We start from the raw sequence: 23367 nt of genomic DNA on the forward strand, positions 1-23367 counted from the left end.
AATTGCTGATCGCCGCTCATCATCCACTCGTTGTAAAATCGACGTAAGTGGTCTTTAAAGGGTTTATTAACACATACGTCTAGTGGCTGCAAAGCAGATGTTAGGCCACCAGGAATGACTATCTGTCGTGTCTTATTTGTAGTGAGAATTTGCTTCACTTCGTTCACGAGGTGACCTCGGAAACTATCTAAAACAAGCAGAGCTGGTTGTTTTAGTAGTGCACCAGGTCTTCTATTCCACACAGTTTTAACCCAGTCCAGCATGAGTTCTACGTCCATCCAACCCTTTGGTTGCACTCGTACCGTATATTCTTAGGCATCGTTTTCCTCTTGAAAATGATGTAAGGCGGCAACTTTCTCCCGTCAGCTGTAATGGCTAGCATTGCTGTGCATCGCAACTTCTCACTACCGCTGGTTTTCATTAATACACTCCGTGATCCTTTTAGCGCAATAGTGCTGTTGCGAGGCATATCAAAAAAGATTGGAGTCCGATCGGCATTACCGATTTGAGAAAGCAAGTACGAAGTTTCCTTGCGCAAACGTATGACAAATCGGTGAAAATTTACAATCTTGTCCGTGTAATCAGCAGGCAACTTTTGGCTTAGTGTTGTTCTCCTTCGCACTGACAGATTGTGTCGTCGCATGAACCCCTTAATCCACCCACGAGTCGCCTTAAATTGAGTTACCGGTATGTTGTGTTTGCGCGCTACCTCTTGTCCCTTAATTTGTAACATTTCATATGATACACTGCAGCCATTGTTACGTATTTCACTGACGTACCTAAACACTTCTTCGTCAATTATAGGAAACTTCCCTGTTTTAGGACCTCTAAACGCGCGTCTAGAAGGGTTTGTGCTTTTTAGCTTGTTTTTTTACTTTCCGCCAGTCACGCACCAACTTTTCACTCACAGAAAATTTTCTTTCTGCAGCTCTGTTCCCGTGCTGTTCAGCAAAGGCAATTACGCTTAGCTTGAAGCCCGCAGAATAGTTTCTATATTTACCCATAATCGCTCATAAATGCTTCACACGTTAATGTTTTGCGATATAAATGACTTTCCGTAATTGTTCACTATTAAAACAAATTATTTCTGCAAACACCCAAAACACAAATTAAAAACTTAAATTCTCACGCACACATGTCTACAGTAATCACGTAAATCTGAAACAAATAAATGCATCTGTGATCTGTCCATTCCAGAGCAGCCAATACTGTTAGGCAGCAAGGAAGCATGCAACAATTTATCAGTTTAGCTCGTTGGTTGCGACACACTACTGCGCTTGCGCAAAGCTCGCAAACCGGAGCTCTAGCTAGCGCGGTGTAGATCTACTGTATAGTTGACTGTATTCCGAGACGTCAGTAACAAACATTCATTTTTTTCAATTTCTTTTAAACATACGGTAATTAGGTTAATATTTCTTCCCAGTTATTGATGATTTTACATTACATTACTGAAGAGTTTATAAAATAAAACTTTAATAGCACTGGATAATAATTATCTTGACTGCTTGGATAAAAGTTTTCATCCCATGCCCGGACACTTATGACGTAGTAGTAAGATAAGAGTCTAGCGATGACAACTGAGACATCGTAAATAATTCGGCTGAATAATTCCGTGGAAATCTGCGTTATCGTCTTGGATTTCACTTCGTGCGCAATAACACAGGAGCCGGCCCCATGGTGTAGGGGTAGCGTGCTTGCCTCTTACACGGAGACCTCGGGTTCAATTCACAGCCGGGTCAGGGAATTTTACCTGTATCTGAGGGCTGGTTCGAGGTCCATTCAACTTACCTAGCCGGTATTTCCTGGCGACATTGCCGATAAGCGATAACTTACAGCCTTACGTATTTCAAATGGGAACTCATATGTAGGTGGTGAATAAATAGTACACTGTCTCGCGACCACGTTGTCAAACTGCCGATAGTCTACCGGTAAGCCATGCGTCGTACATATACCGGTATTATTTATTTATACGTTGTGCAACATGTCGTAAACGTGACTGTGTTGCCAAATTGCCCATAAACCATACACGTATTTAAATTGCGCATTCATGTGCAACTTACGTTGCAGTTCCATTTACCTTTTTAACCAGATTAGTGAACAAAATTTGGACGTGCGACGATTATGTAATTAAAGGTTTAAAGTCCGATTTTTGTATTGAAAATAAAGGATGCGACGATTACGCGGTGGCGGCGATTATGCCGTGAAATACGGTAATTATAGGAGCCACACTTTTTCGCCAACTGTTGGCATCACCAGTGTTCACAGATTCTGCTTCCCCGCACACTGCCTGCTATGTGATATTGTGGCATTCCTTAAAAACATTGAATACAAAAGAATTATGATTTCACTCTAACTTAGCAAATATGAAGTACACTGTTGACACACCGAAGTGAATGAAAGCGTGGAAAACTACTACTGTATGTTCCGGAAGACTCATTCTATCATGATGCAGACAAATTCTGAATTTAAATCACTCTATATAACTTTTTTTTTTAATGTAAAGGCAGTTTTGAATTAAAAGTCTGAATTTTGGTAATGGGACCGACATTGTTCTTCAAATGATGAATTATCTGTATTTCGAAGTAAATAATTTAAGTAACATGCAAAACCGTAACTCATGTTTCTGGGAACGAGAGCTTCTTCGAATTAGGCGGGATTTTGAATTAACCAATTTTGAATTATCAAGGTTCTACTGTAGTTATCACACATGTTTTGGCACACATTTCTGCTTATATATGCACTTCAGCAATCTGTACACCCATTGCAGTCCAACAGGTCCAGCAGCCTTTACCATTTCCACACTAATTTCATCCATTCCCAGTGCCTTCGCCATTTTCATTCTACAGACTGCTAATCCCACCTCTAACATTGGTATATCATTTTCTACTGTTGAGTCGTCATACCGTATTACTACCATCTCCTCTGTACAATTTCTCACATTCAGCAGTTCGTCAAAATACATGTCCATGTTTTTTTTTTCAAAATGGCGCCCGGTAATGACGACGTAGTGTTTTATTCTCCGAGTAAATTAACCGCAAAATGTGATGAAAAGTGCAGAAAATGTCGAAAATTAGTGAAAAATGGTATGTTGTGTGATTCATGTGATCGATGGTGGCATTATAAGTGCGGAAATTGCCCTAGAGACCTAAAAACTAATGAAAATGTTGACTGGATTTGTGAGCAGTGTGTTCGGAATGTTGTTGTTGGGGACGGCGTTGACGAAGCACCGAAAACAGTCGATGAGGAATATAAAAGTGCATTAGAAATTATAAACATTCTAAAAAAGGACAATGAGACTCTTAAAGTTGAAAATCAAGAATTAAAAGATAGACTGCGATCGCTAGAATTTGGGACTGACCATTCTTCGAGTGATATACCGGTACAAGTAACAAACTCGAGCACGTGGTGTCAAGTAGTTCGTGGATGGCCGGCTAAGAAGAAATCTACAACTGAATTTCCGGAAATAAACATTAGAAATAGGTTTTCTGCCCTAAATAATTTAATCCTGGAAGAAAGTGATCGCGCGCGTGAAACCAAATCATCGCGATCCGTTGCCGTGCCGAGTTTAAAATTTAGGCCTAGAATTCAGATTCAAGACCCAGTTAGGCCTAAATCAGCGAAGGTAGCTGTGTTTGGTGATAGCCAAGGAAGGGGAATTGCGGGAGTGATTAACGACGAGAATATAGCAGCAACCGGAGAAATATATCCAGGAGCTTCTATCAGCAGTGTTGTGGAAAACGTAGAAGCAGCAACTAGGAACTTCGGGAGCGGCGATGCAGTGCTTATCATCGGTGGGACGAACGACGTAGCTCGCGACGACGCCAAGAATGTAAGATCACAACTTAAACATACACTAGGGAAGCTGACCCACACTAACGTTTTTGTAGTGAACGTGCCCCACAGGCATGATTTGAGTAGAGACTCGTGTGTGAATATTGAAGTGGACAAGGTCAATACAGATATTGTTAAAATTTGTAAACATTTTCGGAATACTCAGGTTATTGAATGCAGCAGTTTTGAGAGATACTGTTATACAAAACATGGCCTCCATCTAAACAATTCAGGTAAACGAAAGATAGCAAATATTGTTCTAGATTTTATTAATCTTAAGATATGTACTGTAAAACAGGCAACTCCCTTGAGTTATAATACTGACCAGGAAAACTAGTAGAAAGAGCCAGCTGTCCTTCAAGCTGGCTCAGTCAACTAGAAAAAGAAACTCAGGATAGTAAGGAATTTCAAGTTACCCAATTGCAACAGTCAAGTTTTAGGGAGGAAGGGGGTCTGAGACTGCTCTTGGTAAACTGTCAAAGTGTAGTAAATAAACAATTAAAATTCGGTACATTGATGGAATCTTATGAGACTGATGTGGTGATAGGAGTGGAATCGTGGTTGAAAGAAGGGGTGGGTAATAGAGAAGTATTTCCAGAAGGGTACACAGTCTATCGTAGAGACCGAGGAGATAAAAAGGGAGGGGGGGGTGTTTATTCTGGTGAAGGAAACTTACTGTTCACATGAATGGTTTACCGATGAAAGGGATGAAATATTAGGGATAAAATTAGTTTGTGATAATATGAAGGAGGTGGGAATTATAGGAACATACAGGCCTGGAAGAGAGGAAAGAGACATGGAAATCTTTGAAAAAATAATAGATTATACTCATAAAAACAATAATAATGATATGGTAATAATGGGGGGAGATCTAAATTTGCCTGAAGTTGAATGGAAAGGAGCTGCAAGTGAAGCCCATGAACAGAAACTGGCAAATAAGTTAATTTGGGAGGGAGGATTTACACAAGTAGTACAAGAACCGACTCGTCTCAATAACTTACTAGATGTATTCTTGGTTAAACCATGGGAAATTGTTGATAAAACTGAGGTAATTGAAGGAATAGGAGACCATAAGGCTGTAATAATGGATGTAGGACTCGTACCAAAAAGGCTTAATAAGAGGGTTACACAAGACAAGAAATTGTACAGAAAAACTAAAGTTGATGAATTTGGGACTTACCTTAAATCACAATTCAGTTGTTGGATAAGTGAAGGGAGTAACGTGGATACACTTTGGGCTAAATTTAAAGGAATTATTTGGGAAGGAGAGAAGAGATTTGTACCTGTTAAGAAGGGTAAAATGACCTCAGACCCTGTTTATTATACAAGGGAAATAAGAAAATTAAAAAAAAATGTAGAATAGTAAACAGGAAAATCAAAGAGGGTAGGGAGAGTAGAGAAACTAGAAAACAGCTAATGAGGGAACTGAATAGAGTGAAAAAGGAAGCAAAAGAAAATTATATGAATGGCATACTTCAAGAGGGTAATGACCACAAAGGGAAATGGAAAAAGCTGTATTCATATATCAGGAATCAAAAAGGAAAAGGAGTCCAAATTCCTACAATGGTGGGAGAAGGGGGTGAACACTATTTAACAGATACTGAGAAAGCAAACCTATTTAGTAGGGAATTTAGAGATTCAGTAGATGATTGTCAAGAGTTGGAAACCGAAACAGAAGATAGAGAGGGAGAGAGACAGAAGGAAACAAGAAGCTTCTCATTCACAAACGAAGATATTTTCAGAGAAATCCAACTGCTTCAGCAAGGAAAAGCTGCAGGAAGTGATCAAATTACTGGGGAGGTATTAAAGACAATGGGGTGGTACATAGTGCCTTATTTAAAATTTCTCTTTGACTATGTCATAAATAATAGTGTAATACCAAAGGAATGGAAGGAATCTATAATAATACCAATTTATAAAGGAAAGGGTGATAAAAGGAAACCAGAGAACTACAGACCAATCAGCCTGACCAGTATAGTTTGTAAAATTCTGGAGAGTTTAATATCGAAGTACATCAGAGGGATATGTGATGATAAAAATTGGTTCATGAGGAGCCAGTATGGATTTAGAAAGAAATTTTCTTGTGAGGCACAACTGGTGGGATTTCAGCAGGACATATCAGATCAGTTGGATTCAGGAGGTCAGTTAGATTGCATAGCCATAGATCTTTCCAAAGCCTTTGATAGAGTGGAACATGGAATATTATTAAAGAAATTGGAGGGAATAGGATTGGACGTAAGGGTTACACGTTGGATAAAAGCATTTCTAAATTCAAGGGTTCAGAAAGTCAAAGTAGGAAATAATGTATCGCAGGAAGAGAAAGTTTGGAAGGGAATTGCACAGGGTAGTATAATCGGTCCGTTACTTTTCTTAATATACGCAAATGATTTAGGGAACAATATAACATCAAAAATAAGATTGTATGCAGATGACATAATTGTTTATAGAGAAATAAACAACATTGAGGATTGTTCAGAATTACAAAGGGACCTTGAAAGTATCCAACAATGGGTTGAAGAAAATAATATGAAGGTTAATGGAGGCAAATCAACTGTTACAACTTTTACAAACAGGAGCTTTAAAACTGAATTTGAATATACTTTGGATGAGGTAGTTATCCCAAAAGAAGGCAAGTGCAAATACTTAGGTGTGAGATTTGAAAGTAATCTGCACTGGAAGGGTCATATTGATGACATTGTTGGGAAAGCATACAGATCATTACATGTCATAATGAGGCTACTTAAAGGATGCAACAAAGAATTAAAAGAAAAAAGTTACTTGAGTATGGTTCGTCCATTATTGGAATATGCAAACAGTGTTTGGGATCCTCACCAAGAATACCTAATAAAAGAAATAGATAGTGTGCAGAGGAAAGCAGCAAGATTTGTAACAGGGGATTTCAGGAGAAAGAGTAGTGTATCAGAAATGTTAAAGGAACTTGGGTGGGAAACTTTAAGTAAGAGAAGGGAGAAAACTAGACTTACAGGATTATATAGAGCCTATACAGGAGAAGAAGCATGGGGAGATATCCGTGAGAGGCTTCAGTTGGAAAATAATTATATCGGCAGGACTGACCACAAAAATAAAATTAGAAGGAATTTTAGCAGAAGCGATTGGGGTAAATTTTCATTCATTGGGAAGGGTGTGAAGGAGTGGAACAGTTTACCAGCGGTAGAGTTTGATCCTTTTCCAAAATCTGTACAGATATTCAAGAAGAGAATAAACAGCAACAGAGAAAATAAATGAAGTGTTAGAGGGCATTCGACCGGTGCAGGTTATTGTAAATAAAAAAAAAAATGTGTGTGAATAAATTAATTCCATCCCCTGGTCTACGGAGTTTGGACAGCCAAAGTAGGAGACTGCCTGTAGGGGTGAAGTACAGTGGGGACTTCGAGGGCCCTGGGACCGCTACGGTAGCTGTGAAGGCCCTTCAGGAACTCTGAAAAGTGGTGGCAAAAGGGGCTCTGGTTAAGACGTAGCAGGTCGTTATGCTACTTAGGATCCAGAACGGGTAAAAAAAAAAAAAAGTAAATAAATAAATGCAATGTAAATATTAATGTTATACCAGTTTTATAGTATCATTTGAAGCAATTCCACATACTGTATATCAGTTGACTATATTTGTAAGTAGTACAGGAGATATTATAATTAGAATTTTGTAAACAATATAAATTTATTAAGGATGAGCTGTGTGTTAATAGAAAACATTGTTAGCGTAAATTGTATAATATTGTATTATAGGAAAAATTTTCTTCTCTTGGTAATTTAATATTTAGTGCTTGACAATAATGTATTTTAGTGTACCATTTGCCACCGAGGTAGACACCTCATTTGCAAATAAAGAGATTTTGATTTTGATTTGAAAATACTCCTTCCACCTTCTCATCATTTCTTCCGGATGTGCTCTCAACTCTGCACCTTCCTCTTTCATTAGCTTTGTATAAACTCTTTCTTTCCATATAATTCCATACACCATTCTTTTACTGCCAGCTCCATCTGTTTCCATCTTTTGTGTAAATTCTTCCTAACTTTTTCCTCTCTTACCAATTTCTTACATTTCCTTTTATTATCAAGACTCTTCCTTCTGGTTTCTTCTTTTTCATTTCTATTGCATTCTTGTCATGCTTTCCTTCCTTTCAATGTTTCTCTCACCTTCTCATTATACTATGGTGTCTCCTTTTCATTCACTCTTGTTGATGTTCTACCACAGATACATCCTGCCCCACTTACAAAATGCCCCTTTGAGGTTGGGGCCATTCATCTTCCATATTTCCTACGTGAGTAACTGGAATGTGATGTTTCAGTCTCTCCAGAAATACTTCCTGTACATTTTTATCTTTTAATTTCTACACTTTTATTTCACTATATCTAATATACTTTAATTTTTCCATTTTCCCTACTCTCACTTTTTCTGTCACAACTCTATGATTTCAATCGAAGCTTCTCCTAGTAAAGCTGTTACATCCATCAACTGTGTGTGATTTGTCCTTTCCATCAGAAAGTAATCAATTACTGACTTTATTCTTCTATCACCCCAGCCATATCTTGTAATTTTCTTGCTGTTTTTCTTCCAAAACCATGTGTTGCCCACCATCATTCAATTCTTCTCACAAAATTCAGGTAGTTTCTGTCCTTCATTCCTTTTCCCATAACCATATGGTCTGATTACTTCTTCATTTCCTTGTCTTTTATATCTTACATGTCCATTGAAGTCGCCCATTATAATCGCTTCCACATCAGATCTCCTTTTACCACGCGAGTTGGCCATGCAGCTGTGAGCTTGCATCCAGGAGATGGGGCAGCCCTGAAAATGGATTTCCGTGCTTTCCCATTTTAACACCACAGCCGCTTCCTCCCCACTCCTAGGCCTTTCCTATCCCATCATCACCATAAGACCTATCTGTGTCGGTACGATGTAAAGCAAATTGGGGGAAAAAAAATCTCCTTTTCTAGTTTCTCCAGGAATTCCTCAATATTCTCTTCTTTGTTCCCTGTGTATGAAGTCCTTCACTTCATTCTCTTTGTGACATCCCAGAAATACTTTCACAAATCTTCCAGCTCAAAATGATTCCACATCAGACAATTCTCAATTGAGCAATGTGTAAAATCTTTTACAGTGAATGAAGTGTCCCTTGTAGGGCAAAGGCCTCTAGGGAGTGTCCAAAAGGAGTCACTCACAAGCAATTGCTTATTCAATATTTCAGTCAGAAGAACAATTGTGCCAAGATCTTTTCACTACTGGCTCTCCTTGACCTCTGTTTACCTGCCATATTCACTGACATGTCTGACCAACTAGGTGGCTGCGAGTGGCCATCTTGATTGCTGCAGTCTCATCACATGTGCTCCTTCTGCTATGTTGGAGGTATATGTAGAATATTTCATTCGGTACTTTGTCTCCGACGATGTCAGACTATAATGGTTGACCATTGTCAGTGATAACGTTTGTAAAACTGGAGATATGCAAGTTTTCTGCGCTTCAAATCTGAGTTTACAGTTTCAACAGGATCGACTTAAGACACCAGAATACCCTCCAAGTACAAGTTAAAAAAAATTAGAGGAAGCATGTTTTGTAACGTCTGGTATGTGAACGTTAATTTGGTAGATTGGGTTTCAATGGCAATACAGCATACCTTGAGACCTTAGCTACTCAGTGTGTGTCAAAACGTTATACTCCATCCATAGGCATAGCCATGCATTAAACTGTCAGGTGACCTCTCAAAACAAAGTGAATAGCGGTGCATCCGTGTGTCGTCGTGAGGTACACAGACTACTGCGGTCATTTAAGCACATTGTACATCAACCAACACATCCCACGAGACATCTTAAGGAGGTTCAAGTCGCAAGGGCCATCACTTTGATCTAGGAAGGATGGATTTTTCGTCGTGTTGCTGTGGATGTCTCTCCATCAGCTATTCATCGCTTGTGGAATCGCTACAATGAGACAGGCCAGTTCACAAGGAGGGTTGAACAAGGTCAGGGACGCATGACAACCTCACAGGATGACTGATATCTGACCATTTGTGCATTGCAGTGTCGTTCAGCAACCGCCAGAGAACTGCAACAAGACTTCAGGAGGGTCACTGGAGTCACGGTGTCTGACCAGACAGTAAGGAACAGGTTAAGAGAAGTGTCCTTATGAACCAGACGTCCTGTTTGAGTGCCCCGTTTGACGCAGCAACATCGCGTAGCTCACCTTCTGTTTGCCCGTACCCACGTCAACTGGCAACTTCGCCAATGGAGACCTGTGTTGTTCACAGACGAGTCCAGATTCCCCCTGACACAGCGTGACGAACGTCAAGGTGTATGGAGACGCCGTGGTGAGCAGTACATACCAAATGTTGTCCAGGAAGGCGACCGATTCAGACAAGGTTCTGTGATGGTACGGGGTGGCATCAGTATTGATGGCTGTACGGAGCTTGTCGTCGTCCGTGGTAATCTTACCACTGCGGGGTACATCGAGCAGATACTACAACAGCATGTGTTGGTTGCTGCATACGGTGTTGGCCCTGAATTCGTACTCATGCACAACAATGCCAGGGCTCATGTAACGCGCAGCTTGCTTCTACAAATCTATTCGTCTGCGACTTCAAGTTAATTATGATCTTCATATATTATTTGATAGTGTTGTGACTTTGTGCCTGACAGTGTGGAAACTGACCCATTTGACCGTTCTCCAATATTCATAAACATTGTGAGACTTCCGTCTATCATTGCGTGTGCCATACTACCATTCTTAATATTACGTACTGTTTTCTTCTAAGTGACTCACAATTTCTACCCCCATCGTTAATTTATGTTTCATCTTATACCGATCCAGAATTTACTTAATCTTTTTCTTTTTCATATGCATTGTTTCACATGTTTTTACGGCTGACGATGACCTGGACTAGGGTCGAAACCGGTCCCATTTATATTTACTATTAAATAAGAATGTAATCACTACATTTCTTTCTTTTATGTATTGAATAGGTTGTACCTCTTTTTCAATTATTTAATTTTTAACGTTAATACTTTCAATACGGAACAATGAAATTTTTATCTTTAAATGCGCAGCTGTCTTGCAAGAACTGGACATTCAAGAGATGGAATGGACAGCAGTGAGTCCCAACCTTAATCCCATCGAGCATGTGTGGGACAGACTTGACAGAAGTGTTCGTGGACGTCTTGTTCCACCACAGACTCTCCAAGACCTCAAACAGGCTCTCACTGAAGAATGGGACCTGATGTCGCAACATGACCTCCATCGACTTATACAGAGCATGCCACGTAGGTGCCAAGCTGTGATAAATGCTCGTGGAGGACAAACACCATACTGAAGCTCTGCAACTGTGATAAAAATCCACCCTGGAGGACATAACAGTTGTTTTCGCCTCTATTTGGATATTTCCGCTTGTGTTCTGAAAATGAAAGTGAATGCATTGATGTTCTTTTGTATACTTCAATGGTAAAGGATAAAGGTTTAGTTGGTAATATACCTGTATGTGAGGTATTGTTTTGAAGAGCATGGCATATGTTCAAAAACATGTCCCCCTAATTTTTTTTAACTGTGCAGATGTTATCTCCTTTTATGCATTATGATGACCAACTGTCAAAGGTAATACATCCTCAGAAACACATTGTACATCATTGTTGTGTACCCGCATTTGGTCATTAGTTTCGTTTTTGTATTATTCCTTGTCAGGCCTACAGAACTGCTTTGGAAATTAAGTTCTTGATAATTTGCTGTAGTTCACAAGCTGATCTAACAAAGAATATGATTATGTCTTTTAATCACACATTAGATAATCATCTGCCATTGATATTAACATCATGCTTCTTCTCCCATTTTAAGTTCTGAAAGCTGTGCTCTACTACTGACGTGGAAAGTTTGGAAGAAATGGGGGTCAGCATGTTGGACTCCTCCCTTTGTCCTTTCTTTTGCTTGACTATACTTGTATTTCTGAGACAGAATTCTGATACACCTTGGTTGGCCCATGCCTGTAAAACACTTGTACGCTAGCTTTATTACAGGCAATGAATGCATCATATATTCTTAGGCTGAACTCAATTCCATTTCCAATATCTGTCTCACTGTCTACAGGTTGTCCACCATGCTGTAATCAGCTTGTATGGTCAGTATCTACTGCCCTGAGCAACAAAGACCTTTCACCAGGGAAATAATGTTTACAAAGTTTACTGGCTTGGGGAACACATTATACTTACTCTGGCCGCTCGTTGATTGTACACAACTTCACCAAGAGCCTGAACAAGCGCCCATTCTCCAATTCTTTGGCCACTTCGTTCTCCAGAATGTCTGCTCGGATCTGAACAGCATCCAGCTGGGTATAGAAACGAGCTCCAATCATGGGCATTAAGTCTGTGACGCACTTCGGTGGTGGAGGCTGTTGGGTGTTAGTCAACAAGTACCTGCAATTACACATCACATATTACAGAATATCCTTTGTTTCTCCTATTTTCAATAAATACACAAGATTTGCAGAGCAGACTGTTGAAACTAAAGCAGCAACAGCCCTGGCAAATTGTTGGCTGAGCTCCTTAGAAGTGGAAACTGCGACCTACAAGAGTGAAAGTACTGTATTTACTCGCGTATTAGACCCCTTTCTTTCCCACCTTTACAGCAAAAAAAAGTTGGGTGGGAGGGGGGTTATATGCGATAACCTCAAATTTTGTGCAGTGAACACATGACATCTAGGCTATAAAGAGCTATAAATTGTACATTCAAACATTCTACACTGTTCTTTAACAAACTTATGAATGTATTTGAGTTATACTGGCTATTTTCGTTGGAAGGCAGTATTTCTAAATATAAAAAGTCAATAAATGGTTAACACGACTTTTAGGCCTACATATAAAGTAAATATAATCCATTTTAGTTACTCATATCACGTCATTCGTTTCATCTCAGTAATTCCTCTGATGAGGTCGACGTCAGGAAGGGCATAAGGTCGTAAAAACTCACTATGAAGATTTGTCTCTCTTCATAATCGACCTCGTAGAGAAAAGAGACAAGAGTATCATATTATAATATTTTGCAATATTGATACAAAATAATCCAATGGCCAGTCATTTGTCTCTGTCAGTTGAGCAGTAGGCCTACCATACACTAAACCGATCACTGCTTTCATTTTAATTGTCTTGTGCCACTAACTTCCCTGCTACCGGTGTGTCATCATTTTAGTGACGTCATCTTCACTGTCGTCTCATTAGCCATGCACTGCAATTTGGACCGAGAAAATTTCAGGTCCCGTCTTTTTGAACCTTTTACAAATAGTTTCGTTCCAGACTATAGAGTCCAAACTGTGTGAAGCTATTCCCAAATGGTTTCTGGAGAGGGTCTTTGATATTCCCAGCTGGTGTATGTGTAGCTGAAACAACTCCTTCTGAATAAAGCCGTGTTGCTAAAAGTGTCCCAAACCACATAACTAGCGTATGTTACAAGCTCTATTTCTGAATGTAATACATAGTGACTGGAAGCATTCTTTTGATAAATGCTGCTGTTTAAAGCCAGACCCTTATTTTTAGGTATATTTCATGCTTGTTCTCTACATTTGTCACATCAGGATTTACCTAAACAGCTGTAAATGAGATAAGAGAGGCCGCATTGTTTAGGTTAGGAATGCTATTGCTCGGATAGTGCCAAAAGTTCCATGTCAGAATGAATAAAAATAAATAACAGGAAAGTTTGCCGCATTTATGGATATCTACAGGAGTGGCAGTAATGCGTTTATTATCATAATGTTTAATTTCGTACGTTCGTTGTCTCCCATTTTTTTATTAACGCATACCCTAGTTTGTTTTGTTTGGCGTCTCTGAAAATTGTTGAAAGTGGGGACATGAAAAAAATCAATATTATATTATTATTTGTTAGTTACGTTGGCAAGTAAAACAATTGTGATTGGTTTGTTTTTATCACGTTTTAAACTCAGTTCTCTCCCAAAAACTCTATACTGGCCCGAGTTATGAGATGTTAAATGGTCACTTTGTTAATGATCTCGCCTGCCTATATTAATAGGCCTAGCAACAACTGTGAATATTTCTTAACTAAAGTAAACTTGTTTCCTCATCCTGAGGTGGCGCAGCTCTTTTTTTGTTTTGTTTTTTGTTTTGCTATTGGCTTTACGTCGCACCGACACAGATAGGTCTTATGGAGACGATAAAAGCTCTTTTTTAGACAGGCCCGCAGTGGAAGGGAGTTTCTGGAGATGGTCTGTGATATTCCCAGCTGCCACTCCTCCTGAATAAAGCCGTGTTGTTGAAAGTGTGCTAAACTACCAGATGGAAAGAGCACTGGCGAGAGCAGCGAGTGGCCGAGGAGGTTGGCGAGTGAGTCCCACTTTGTTGCAAACGAGGGAACAAATCATCAGGCACTCCCTAAACCTGAAGATCTATTAGACTCGCCACCTGCCAGGTGAATCTCTCAAGTACACACAAAGAAGAAATGCATTACAAACCATTTTTACCGCAAATCAACCTCCTGCCATTCATAAATCTCTGGCAATAAGGTACCGGTAATCGAACTCAAGCTCCCGAGAACGGCAGCTAATTGTGATAACCATTGCGCTGGTGGACATTCTTAACTACAAAACACAGACATATATACATGGCTGATGCGTGCTTGGAATGCGCGGGCCGATCACAAAACTATTCACCTATTTGTGCGACGTCAGAGCTGCAGTAGGCCTACGCTACGGAGGCGGACATTTCTTAACTATGAAACACAGATGTACCACATGACTTTGATGCGTGTTTTCATTGAGTGGTTCGTACGAACAAAACTATCCACAAATTTGTGTGATGTCATCAGAGCTGCATAAGGCTTGTACCCGCCTTGAAGCGGAATCATCGTTCTTCTCTGACGAATTACATTGGGGGAGGTCTTGTATGCGAGATTTATTTTTCTAATTTTGTTCGTCTCGAAAAGCTAATGGGGGGGGGGGGGGGGTCTAATACACGAGTAAATATGGTTACTCACTGACGGAGCGTGGAGTGGTAATTGAGCTGTGGACAGAGCTGGGCAATGCGCTGTCACTCACTACACTTTAGTTTTAAGGACCCTGACAAAAGATTGCACACCCTGAAAGAGGAAATAAAAATACATTCAGAAGTGTTTATTGACGTTGACATCAAGAGGTTCAATTACAAGAGGAGTCGTGCACAGAGTTCAAGTAGAAAACTAAACATAAAAAAGAATCTGTCACTTCACTAGAAGAGAAAGTGTCTTCTACCTGGAATGACATGGAGTCATCAGTTCCTGCATGCTGGGATGTTAAGGCAGCAACCACCATTGCTGCTCTTCAACTCCTCCTCATTATACTGTTCTTGATCAAGTCTGGCTCTACCTCTTATTCTCCTTACTTGTACCTTACTCTTCCTTCCTGCCATCCTTATTTCTTGCCTTGTCTTTCCTATCATACTTGTTTCTCTATCTCACTGACTGCCTTTTTGTCATTGTCCAGATTTCATGTCATCACCACTTTATTCTTCGAAATCAAGTTCCTCGCATTTCTTTCACTGATCTCCAGGTCCAAGTTCACCTCCTACTTCAAGCTCTCAACAATTTCAATGTCTACATTACCTTTGTCTTCTCTTTCTCCTTTAGTCAACATGGTGGTGTTGCTTATTTTCATCCCATAATCACCAATACACTCACTTGAGCTTGTACTTCCTGTCCATTTGCTTCCTACAACACAGCCCACTGTCCCCATATTTTTCCTTTGTTTCCTCCTCTATCATTATGAACAAAAATGGTGACACAGATATTAACGGTCATCCTCCTCCTTTCACCTTACCCAGTTCCTGCTGGGTTGAGACATTTGTTGCACTTCACCTTCCTCTCTCCTTTCCCCATTCCTCTTCCATCATTTTGTCCAGATTGGGTTTCTTCCTCCTGCACTCCTCTTCACTGAATGATCCACCTTGCTCTACGTCTCCCTCTCGCTCTCTTTCCCTCGAACTTCATCATCTGTTTTGGTATTCTTTTCTCCTCTTTACATGCCCACACCATCTCAATTCTTCAATTAGGTTTTCCATTCCAACTACCTTTCATCTTTTCCCTAGTTATGTTATTAATTCGACACGCTGAGTGCCAAGCGATCACATTCGAATACGTGAGAGTATGATATAGATGTTGATTCCCATAGGGAATCTGAAATATTTGTCCTGAATGAGTAAATTTATAATACCAATATAAATGGTCCGTTATTGGACATTATAAATTTTCCAGCTAACTCATTCTTGGTTGCCAGCGTTTCGCCCTCGTGTGTTAGGGTGGGCTCATCAGTTGGTACCTAGCACACCTACCAATACGCTGGCTAGTGCATACCGTGGAGGCCACTGCGTAGGCTAACTGGAACCACCGGCGAAACGCTGGCAACCAAGAATGAGTTAGCTGGAAAATTTATAATGTCCAATAACGGACCATTTATATTGGTATTATAAATTTACTCATTCAGGACAAATATTTCAGATTCCCTATGGGAATCAACATCTATATCATCTGATGGCCAAGCAGGCATCAATTTTTAGTTATGAGACAAAGTCTCTTAGTGCATTGGCACTGCCGATGGCTCCAGTTAGCCTACGCAGTGGCCTCCACGGTATGCACTAGCCAGCGTATGGGTAGGTGTGCTAGGTACCAACTGATGAGCCCACCCTAGCACACGAGGGCGAAACGCTGGCAACCAAGAATGAGTTAGCTGGAAAATTTATAATGTCCAATAACGGACCATTTATATTGGTATTATAAATTTACTCATTCAGGACAAATATTTCAGATTCCCTATGGGAATCAACATCTATATCATCTGATGGCCAAGCAGGCATCAATTTTTAGTTATGAGACAAAGTCTCTTAGTGCATTGGCACTGCCGGTGGCTCCAGTTAGCCTACGCAGTGGCCTCCACGGTATGCACTAGCCAGCGCATTGGTAGGTGTGCTAGGTACCAACTGATGAGCCCACCCTAGCACACGAGGGCAAAACGCTGGCAACCAAGAATGAGTTAGCTGGAAAATTTATAATGTCCAATAACGGACCATTTATATTGGTATTACGTGAGAGTAGTCAAGCTTTTGAACTTCACGTCCTTATATGGGTTCGTAAGTTTGTTCGAAATCAAGAACTGTGCTAACCCATTTGGGTGCGCAATAATTGTGTGTTTCAAAGCTGTATAAAGCCTCCTCCTGCCTCCTGTTGGCTATCTAAGTATGTGCATAGTCCACCTTTCATTCGTCAATGAAAGTTATACAAACATAATGATATACGTATTCAATGTTCCCCAACTTTCACCTTACATTCTAATTTACCAAATTCACATGATTTTCACTGCTTTATATAACAAAATTTTATACGAAAATTTCCTAACCTAAAATCGGGAGATTGTCATTTACAAACATTTCCTAACCTGAAATCCGGGATCGTACTTTTGTACGGAGTATGAATAAGCTAACGTGTCCCTGCAAAGGCAAAGGTAAGTACGGACAGGCGTCGGGACATTAACTACTGTATAAGTGCGACTCCATATGGGGTGGCAATATTTGACCTAATGTACATAAGAAGTTAACCTGATATGTGATAAATATATCTTCATTTCAGTGATCACTCGCTTGGTTAAGCCTGTGAAGGTTTTGGCACCAGGGAGTAATTCAATGTTATTAACTCACGCTATTACACGGCAATCCCATGAATTTCGGTCTAGCACTCAAAGTGTTATTCGTTAACAAATAGTGTTTTTCTTAGAAATTTTTATTTGTGCCCAGACAAGTTCTCTACGATTATACTGGCAATGATAAGATGGAAGTCCTACAACTTCGTGCCCCACTTGATCGAGTTCTTACACTTTCTCACTTCTTTTGAAAGGCTGTCAAGAGGTTTGATCTCCGCTGTAGTGTCTGTTTATAACAGGGTATAGGAATGTGTTACGAAACCAGGGATATTTATTATTCAGAATACAAATGCAAGTGGGTGAGGAGGCTCTACTGTTTGTTTATAGCAGATGGTAGAGAAAGGTGGGGACGTCAATGGACCGAGTATAGACATCACATGAGACTCGCACTAATGATAGGACAAAATGGACTTGCACTAAACACTACGTTAAACTATACAACATAAAAATGAATAAATGAACAATACAATAAATACAAATCCATGTAGCATTAAAGTGAATCACCAAGGAGTCACTGAGTAGTGCTACTGTACCTGAATGGCCAAGTGCAACTTGTATTTTAAACAACTATTGATAACGGGATCTGACCCTAGATTACAAATAGTGCTTGTTTCAAGAGAGTGTGAATTAGTTTCAAAAGCAAAAGTTGGTACTTACATGATGAGATTCCGAAGATCGGGCGAGTATGTACGAGTGACGAGATCGATAGAAGTCTGGAGGTTCTCTCGCTGGACAGCAATCAGAGACCTACATGCCAGGGCAAGCACTACCTTCCCCAGGGCGGTGAGGTCTTCCTGCTACTCACACAATAATATATCAACACTTGAGAACCTGCACATTCCAATACGTATCATCAAATATTAACACAAGGCAACAGGGGGTTGGATTTAGCAAAGTGCCAACGTTGATTACATTAACGGTCATAATTATTTCTGTATTCGCTAAATGGAACTATGGATATGCGACAATGTACAGAGAGTAACAAAATAAACTCTGGAAAGGTTGAGGTACTGTTTGATTGGAAATGCAGGAAGACATCTTTAGTAAAAATGTGAATACCAAATTTTAAAAAAAGGTGTTCTTTTTTTGCTAGTTGCTTTACGTTGCACTGACACAGATAGGTCTTATGGCGACGATGGGACAGGGAAGGGCTAGGAGTGGGAAGGAAGCGGCCGTGGCCTTAATTAAGGTACAGCCCCAGCATTTGCCTGGTGTGAAAATGGGAAACCACGGAAAACCATTTTCAGAGCTGCCGACAGTGGGGTTCGAACCTACTATCTCCCGAATACTGGATACTGGCCGAACTTAAGCGGCTGCAGCTATCGAGCTCGGAAAATTAAAAAAAGGAATTTGGATACAAAGAAAGAAATACATCTTAAACAGCAGATTTTACGAGACCCACTTAGAACTCCTCATTCACCTCATGCCACTTGAATGGACATCATTCCAAACACATGTCGCTATTAAATTAAACAATATTTTGTCAAAAATGGAAAAAAAAAACACTAGATAGAAAGTGGGATAACCTAAAAAATTCAAGGAATTCATGTAATAAACCATCCTACTATAACGAACCCAGATACAACATAGAATAAATTGTTGTCTAACTTCAATCAAATCAATAAACTAAACATAGATCAGCCCTCTAATAAGAAGATCAAAACCCTTAACAGGAAAATATAAAACAATGATTTAATAGTAATGAAAGCAGATAAAGGTAAAACAATCATAATTATGGAAAAAGAGGATTACACAAGTAAGGTGCACACATTTTTCACAGAGAATAACTAACATAGCTAAGAAAGATCAAACCAATAGAATACAAAAAGACCTAAAATCAATAACTAAGAACAGCCTCTTTCTATTCAACGATTAAAAAACTAATAACGATGAATCCAAAATTACCAACATCAAAAGTGATTCCAAAAATCCATAAAGCTGACACCCCCATAAGACCTACCATAAACTTTAAAGGCAGCCCAACCTATAACACACTATCTGTGACAAATTAATATTTCTGTGAAGAATTTCACTGAATTATGTAATAAAATTAAAGATTTTAATATACCAAAACATCATACTCTTCATTCATTTGACGGTCAATATGTACATCAATATCCCCATTAATAATATGATCAAAATAATAAAAAACAACTTAACCCAGTTTAGCAAACTAAGTAGATGAGAAATTGATGAATTCATTCAAATCCTGCAGTTTACATTAAATAATAACTATTTTGTTTTCAACAGTACAATATACCAACAAATTAACCTACCAATGGGATCATCAGCATCCAAGATATTAGCCAATATATACATAGACCACTTAGAGCAAACAAAAATTATAGACAAAAAAGTGCCATAAAGCATAGGATACGCTATGTTGATGACATCTTTGCCATTAAAGACACAGACAGATAACGGAAATAGTGTACTAGAACAACTGAACAACACTGATTCACATACGAAATTTACCACTGAAAATAAAAACAAGAACTTGCTTAATTACCTGGCTGACACGTAAACATGACAACAAACTATCCTTTGCTGACATATACAGAAAACCTACTCACACCACCAACACCATCAGACAAACCTCTATACACCCAGGTGCACAGAAGAAAGCACCATATAATAGCACGATAGAAAGAGCTATGAAACTACCATTTTCCCAGAGAGAGAAAAAAATGGGGGAGGGGGGGGGGGGGGGAGGAAGAGGAAAAAAAAACCCCAACCAAATTATAGCGGAGAAAAATGTTGCCATTGATGCTTTTACGGCCTATACTTATAGACACGATATAGGCTTTTGGGCTTATGCAGTGTCAAGAAAATAAGGTGAAATTCTTTACGTTTCGCAGAGAACTTTGCTCTGCGTCACCAGAAGAAAATCTTGACTGTTGACGAGAAAGGCTTCTCAAGGAATGAAGTTTGAATTTAGACGTTATAATAGAAGTAGAAGTGGTACGTTCGTTCGTCACCAGATGGCACACCGGATGCAGTAATGTGCTAGCGTCAAATCAAAATGTCTGCACACGGTAGCTGAGGCCATACGATTATTATTATTATTATTATTATTATTATTATTATTATTATTATTATTATTATTATTATTATTAATATTATTATCATACGGGATCAGTCAAAGAAAGGAGACAACATGCCGCCCAAGAACATTTGCCACAAACGAGAATCATGGATATTCCAACAGGTGTTGCAATTCCCAAAGCGTAGTCTACAACGAACATTCACGTTGCTCAGTGTCTAACAGAAAGAGATGAGCAGGCCCAATTGCAGTATTGCAGCTGAGTGTTGTCTGTGATGTATGAGGATCCAAATTTCTTCTGCAACATGTCGTTTTCAGATGAAAGCTGTATTCACCTTGATGGCCACATCAACTGACAAACAACTTGTCTTTTAGAGTTTGAATGGCCTGATGTCTTTATATGGAAACCACTACACAGTTGATGATGATGATGATGATTGCTGTTCAAAGCGGCCTAAAAGCTAGGTCATCGGTGCCTAATGGTACAAGGTGCAACGTAATGAAATGATAATTAAAACTCCAAAATGTATCCACTGACTAGAATCTTAAACGAATGATGATGAAAAAATGACCAGAAATGAAAAACAATCAGCGGATCCAATTCACAATGCATCATATTCTGAGATGATGCTTGTTGTCCAAAGGGGTCCAAAATCCAGGTCACCAGCCCCTCATAATTGTACTAATCACAGGCCCGATGACTCATCACTCCCCGCAACAAGGACAGCACTTCGCTCACTTTATCCGTGCATGACATGAGATAATTACAATTAAGAAAATTAGTAATTAACATTTACGAAAATAAGCTCATACCTTATGACAGGAGATGTTTGAAATGTTCTCTTCCTGCATCCACACATTTCTGGCATCATCTCAGGAAAATGAATCACACGCATAACTTTGTCTTCCGTAATTGAGGCTATGGTTTCAATTCTAACATTTTCACAGCCTGCCATGCTTCAGCTCTTTGAAACTCCGGTTTCTTGTCCAACACTTTGCTTCTTATCGAGTAAAGAACCAGTTCCTCTCAATTTGTTTACGAGTTTCCGCTTGGTCTGCCTATGTATCGCCTAAGACTTCCTGTTGATAAACTTAACCATAATAGGTATATTATTGAACCTGTACTGACTTGTCTAAATCTATTTAAGAAACTATTTTAAATAGTTTCTTTAATAAATAACAACTTCCCTGCAAGACTCTGTTTTCACATAATTATCGTACATAAATACCCCTTCCTCTACCGTGTACACATGTGGAGGCATTATGAGAATTATATCCCAAAGTAATACTTTACAACTCAAGAACAGTTGGAGTAACACGGACCTGAACTGCGAAGTGCGCTGTGTAACGAGAAGCGATGAGTTAACGGGGTAGGCAGATAAACTGGCCAACTGATGAGAGAAACTCACTGTATAAAAATAAAGCGATATGAACTATTAAAAAATATCTACAAAGGTACAGATAACTTAGACCACTGTCTCTGGTGTAGAGTCCAAGAAATCTCTGAAGTGTTCAGCACAGAAGCTGCAGTTACACTCTGCGAAAGGCAATTTTCCTCACACATCTGTTGTGGTTTGTACAGATTCTATCGAGCTGTCACCACATTCTGCAGGGTAGATCTGACCCAGAAAAATCTATGGAGGTGTGCTGATGTACTATTGCCTGAAGAAGGCAAGATGCAAGCTGTTCCGATGACGGGGGGGGGGGCAGTAGTCAGATTGCACCAGTTAGCATACATATTGTTTGATTTAGCTGATCATCTATAAAACATATCTTTCATATCACCCTCTGGCAGAGTTGTGCCAGGTGACATACGACTGGTTCAAAGAACATGATGTAAGGATCGAAAATAATTGTTGCATCGTGATTTGGAATAGTGGAACTTCCAACTGACAAGACTGTGTAGGGTTTGCTCTAATTACAGTGTGTGTGCTGCCAAACAGACTGATGCAGGGCATAAATGTGAATTTTGATAAAGTGGCTTCATTCATTTCTTGTAGTTAATAAGTTGTCTCTGATAACAGCAACATATTTTTTTCTTCATAAATTATGGTACTTCCCAAATTCCAAAGGAACACAGATGAGTGAAATTGCATTTTTGTTTTCAATAAGAGTATAGTTCTGAAAGTTATCTTTTAGACTACCAAACAGAAGAATACCAGAAGAAAAAATTTAACACTTTTCCTGCCAAGCTAAAATGCTGTAGTACCGTACTGCTAAAATTGCCAACCTAAATTAAGGCAAAATGTAAGGTTTTACTGAAAATTTTGTACTCGCCTCAGTTTTGAAGCTATATAGATGAATGTTTTTTTGATGATACAAGATATATCCATGTATATGTCCTGTGATTTAGTTTGTAGTCAAATATGCCTTTATTTTCAAAACAAATTAATGAATTATTCATTTCCAGATTCTATAATTAAATTTGCAAATTTGAATTAGTATTTGTCACAGCAGAGCCTCTGTGGTTCAGGCGGCAGCATGCTGGCCTTTCACAGCTGGGTTCCGTTGTTCAAATCCCGGTCACACTAGTGAGATTTGTGCTGGACAAAGCGGAGGCGGAATAGGTTTTTCACCGGGTAATCTAGCTTTCCCTGGCGTAATTCATTCCAGCAACACTCCCCAACATCACTTCATTTCATTTGCCATTCATTAATCAATGCCCCAGAGGATTGTGTCAGTCTTCGGCAGCCAGCACGTTCCCTATCCTCACCGCTAGATGGGGGCTTCATTCTTTTCATTCCCGACCCGGTCGAATGACTGGAAAGAGGCATTTTCATTTGTCATAGCAATAATTATTTCACAGAAATTTTAATGTCGCTGTTATAAACA

The 23367-nt window shown here is 39.4% G+C and overlaps 1 protein-coding gene across 8 annotated transcripts in view; it reads right to left on the reverse strand.

Moving 5' to 3' along the window:
- PAN3 (Poly(A) specific ribonuclease subunit PAN3) overlaps positions 1-23367 on the reverse strand; it is a 257273-nt gene that overhangs the window by 23652 nt on the left and 210254 nt on the right. For all 8 annotated transcript variants that reach the window (XM_067148377.2, XM_067148376.2, XM_067148373.2 and 5 more), the window contains 2 exons: positions 18150-18289; positions 12034-12237 (listed from right to left, as the gene is read on the reverse strand). In XM_067148377.2, coding sequence (XP_067004478.1) covers positions 12034-12237; positions 18150-18289 — 344 coding nt within the window. The remainder of the gene's footprint in view (positions 1-12033; positions 12238-18149; positions 18290-23367) is intronic.

This window comes from Anabrus simplex, chromosome 5 (genome assembly GCF_040414725.1).
Source record: "Anabrus simplex isolate iqAnaSimp1 chromosome 5, ASM4041472v1, whole genome shotgun sequence".
Classification (NCBI taxonomy): Eukaryota; Metazoa; Arthropoda; class Insecta; order Orthoptera; family Tettigoniidae; genus Anabrus; species Anabrus simplex.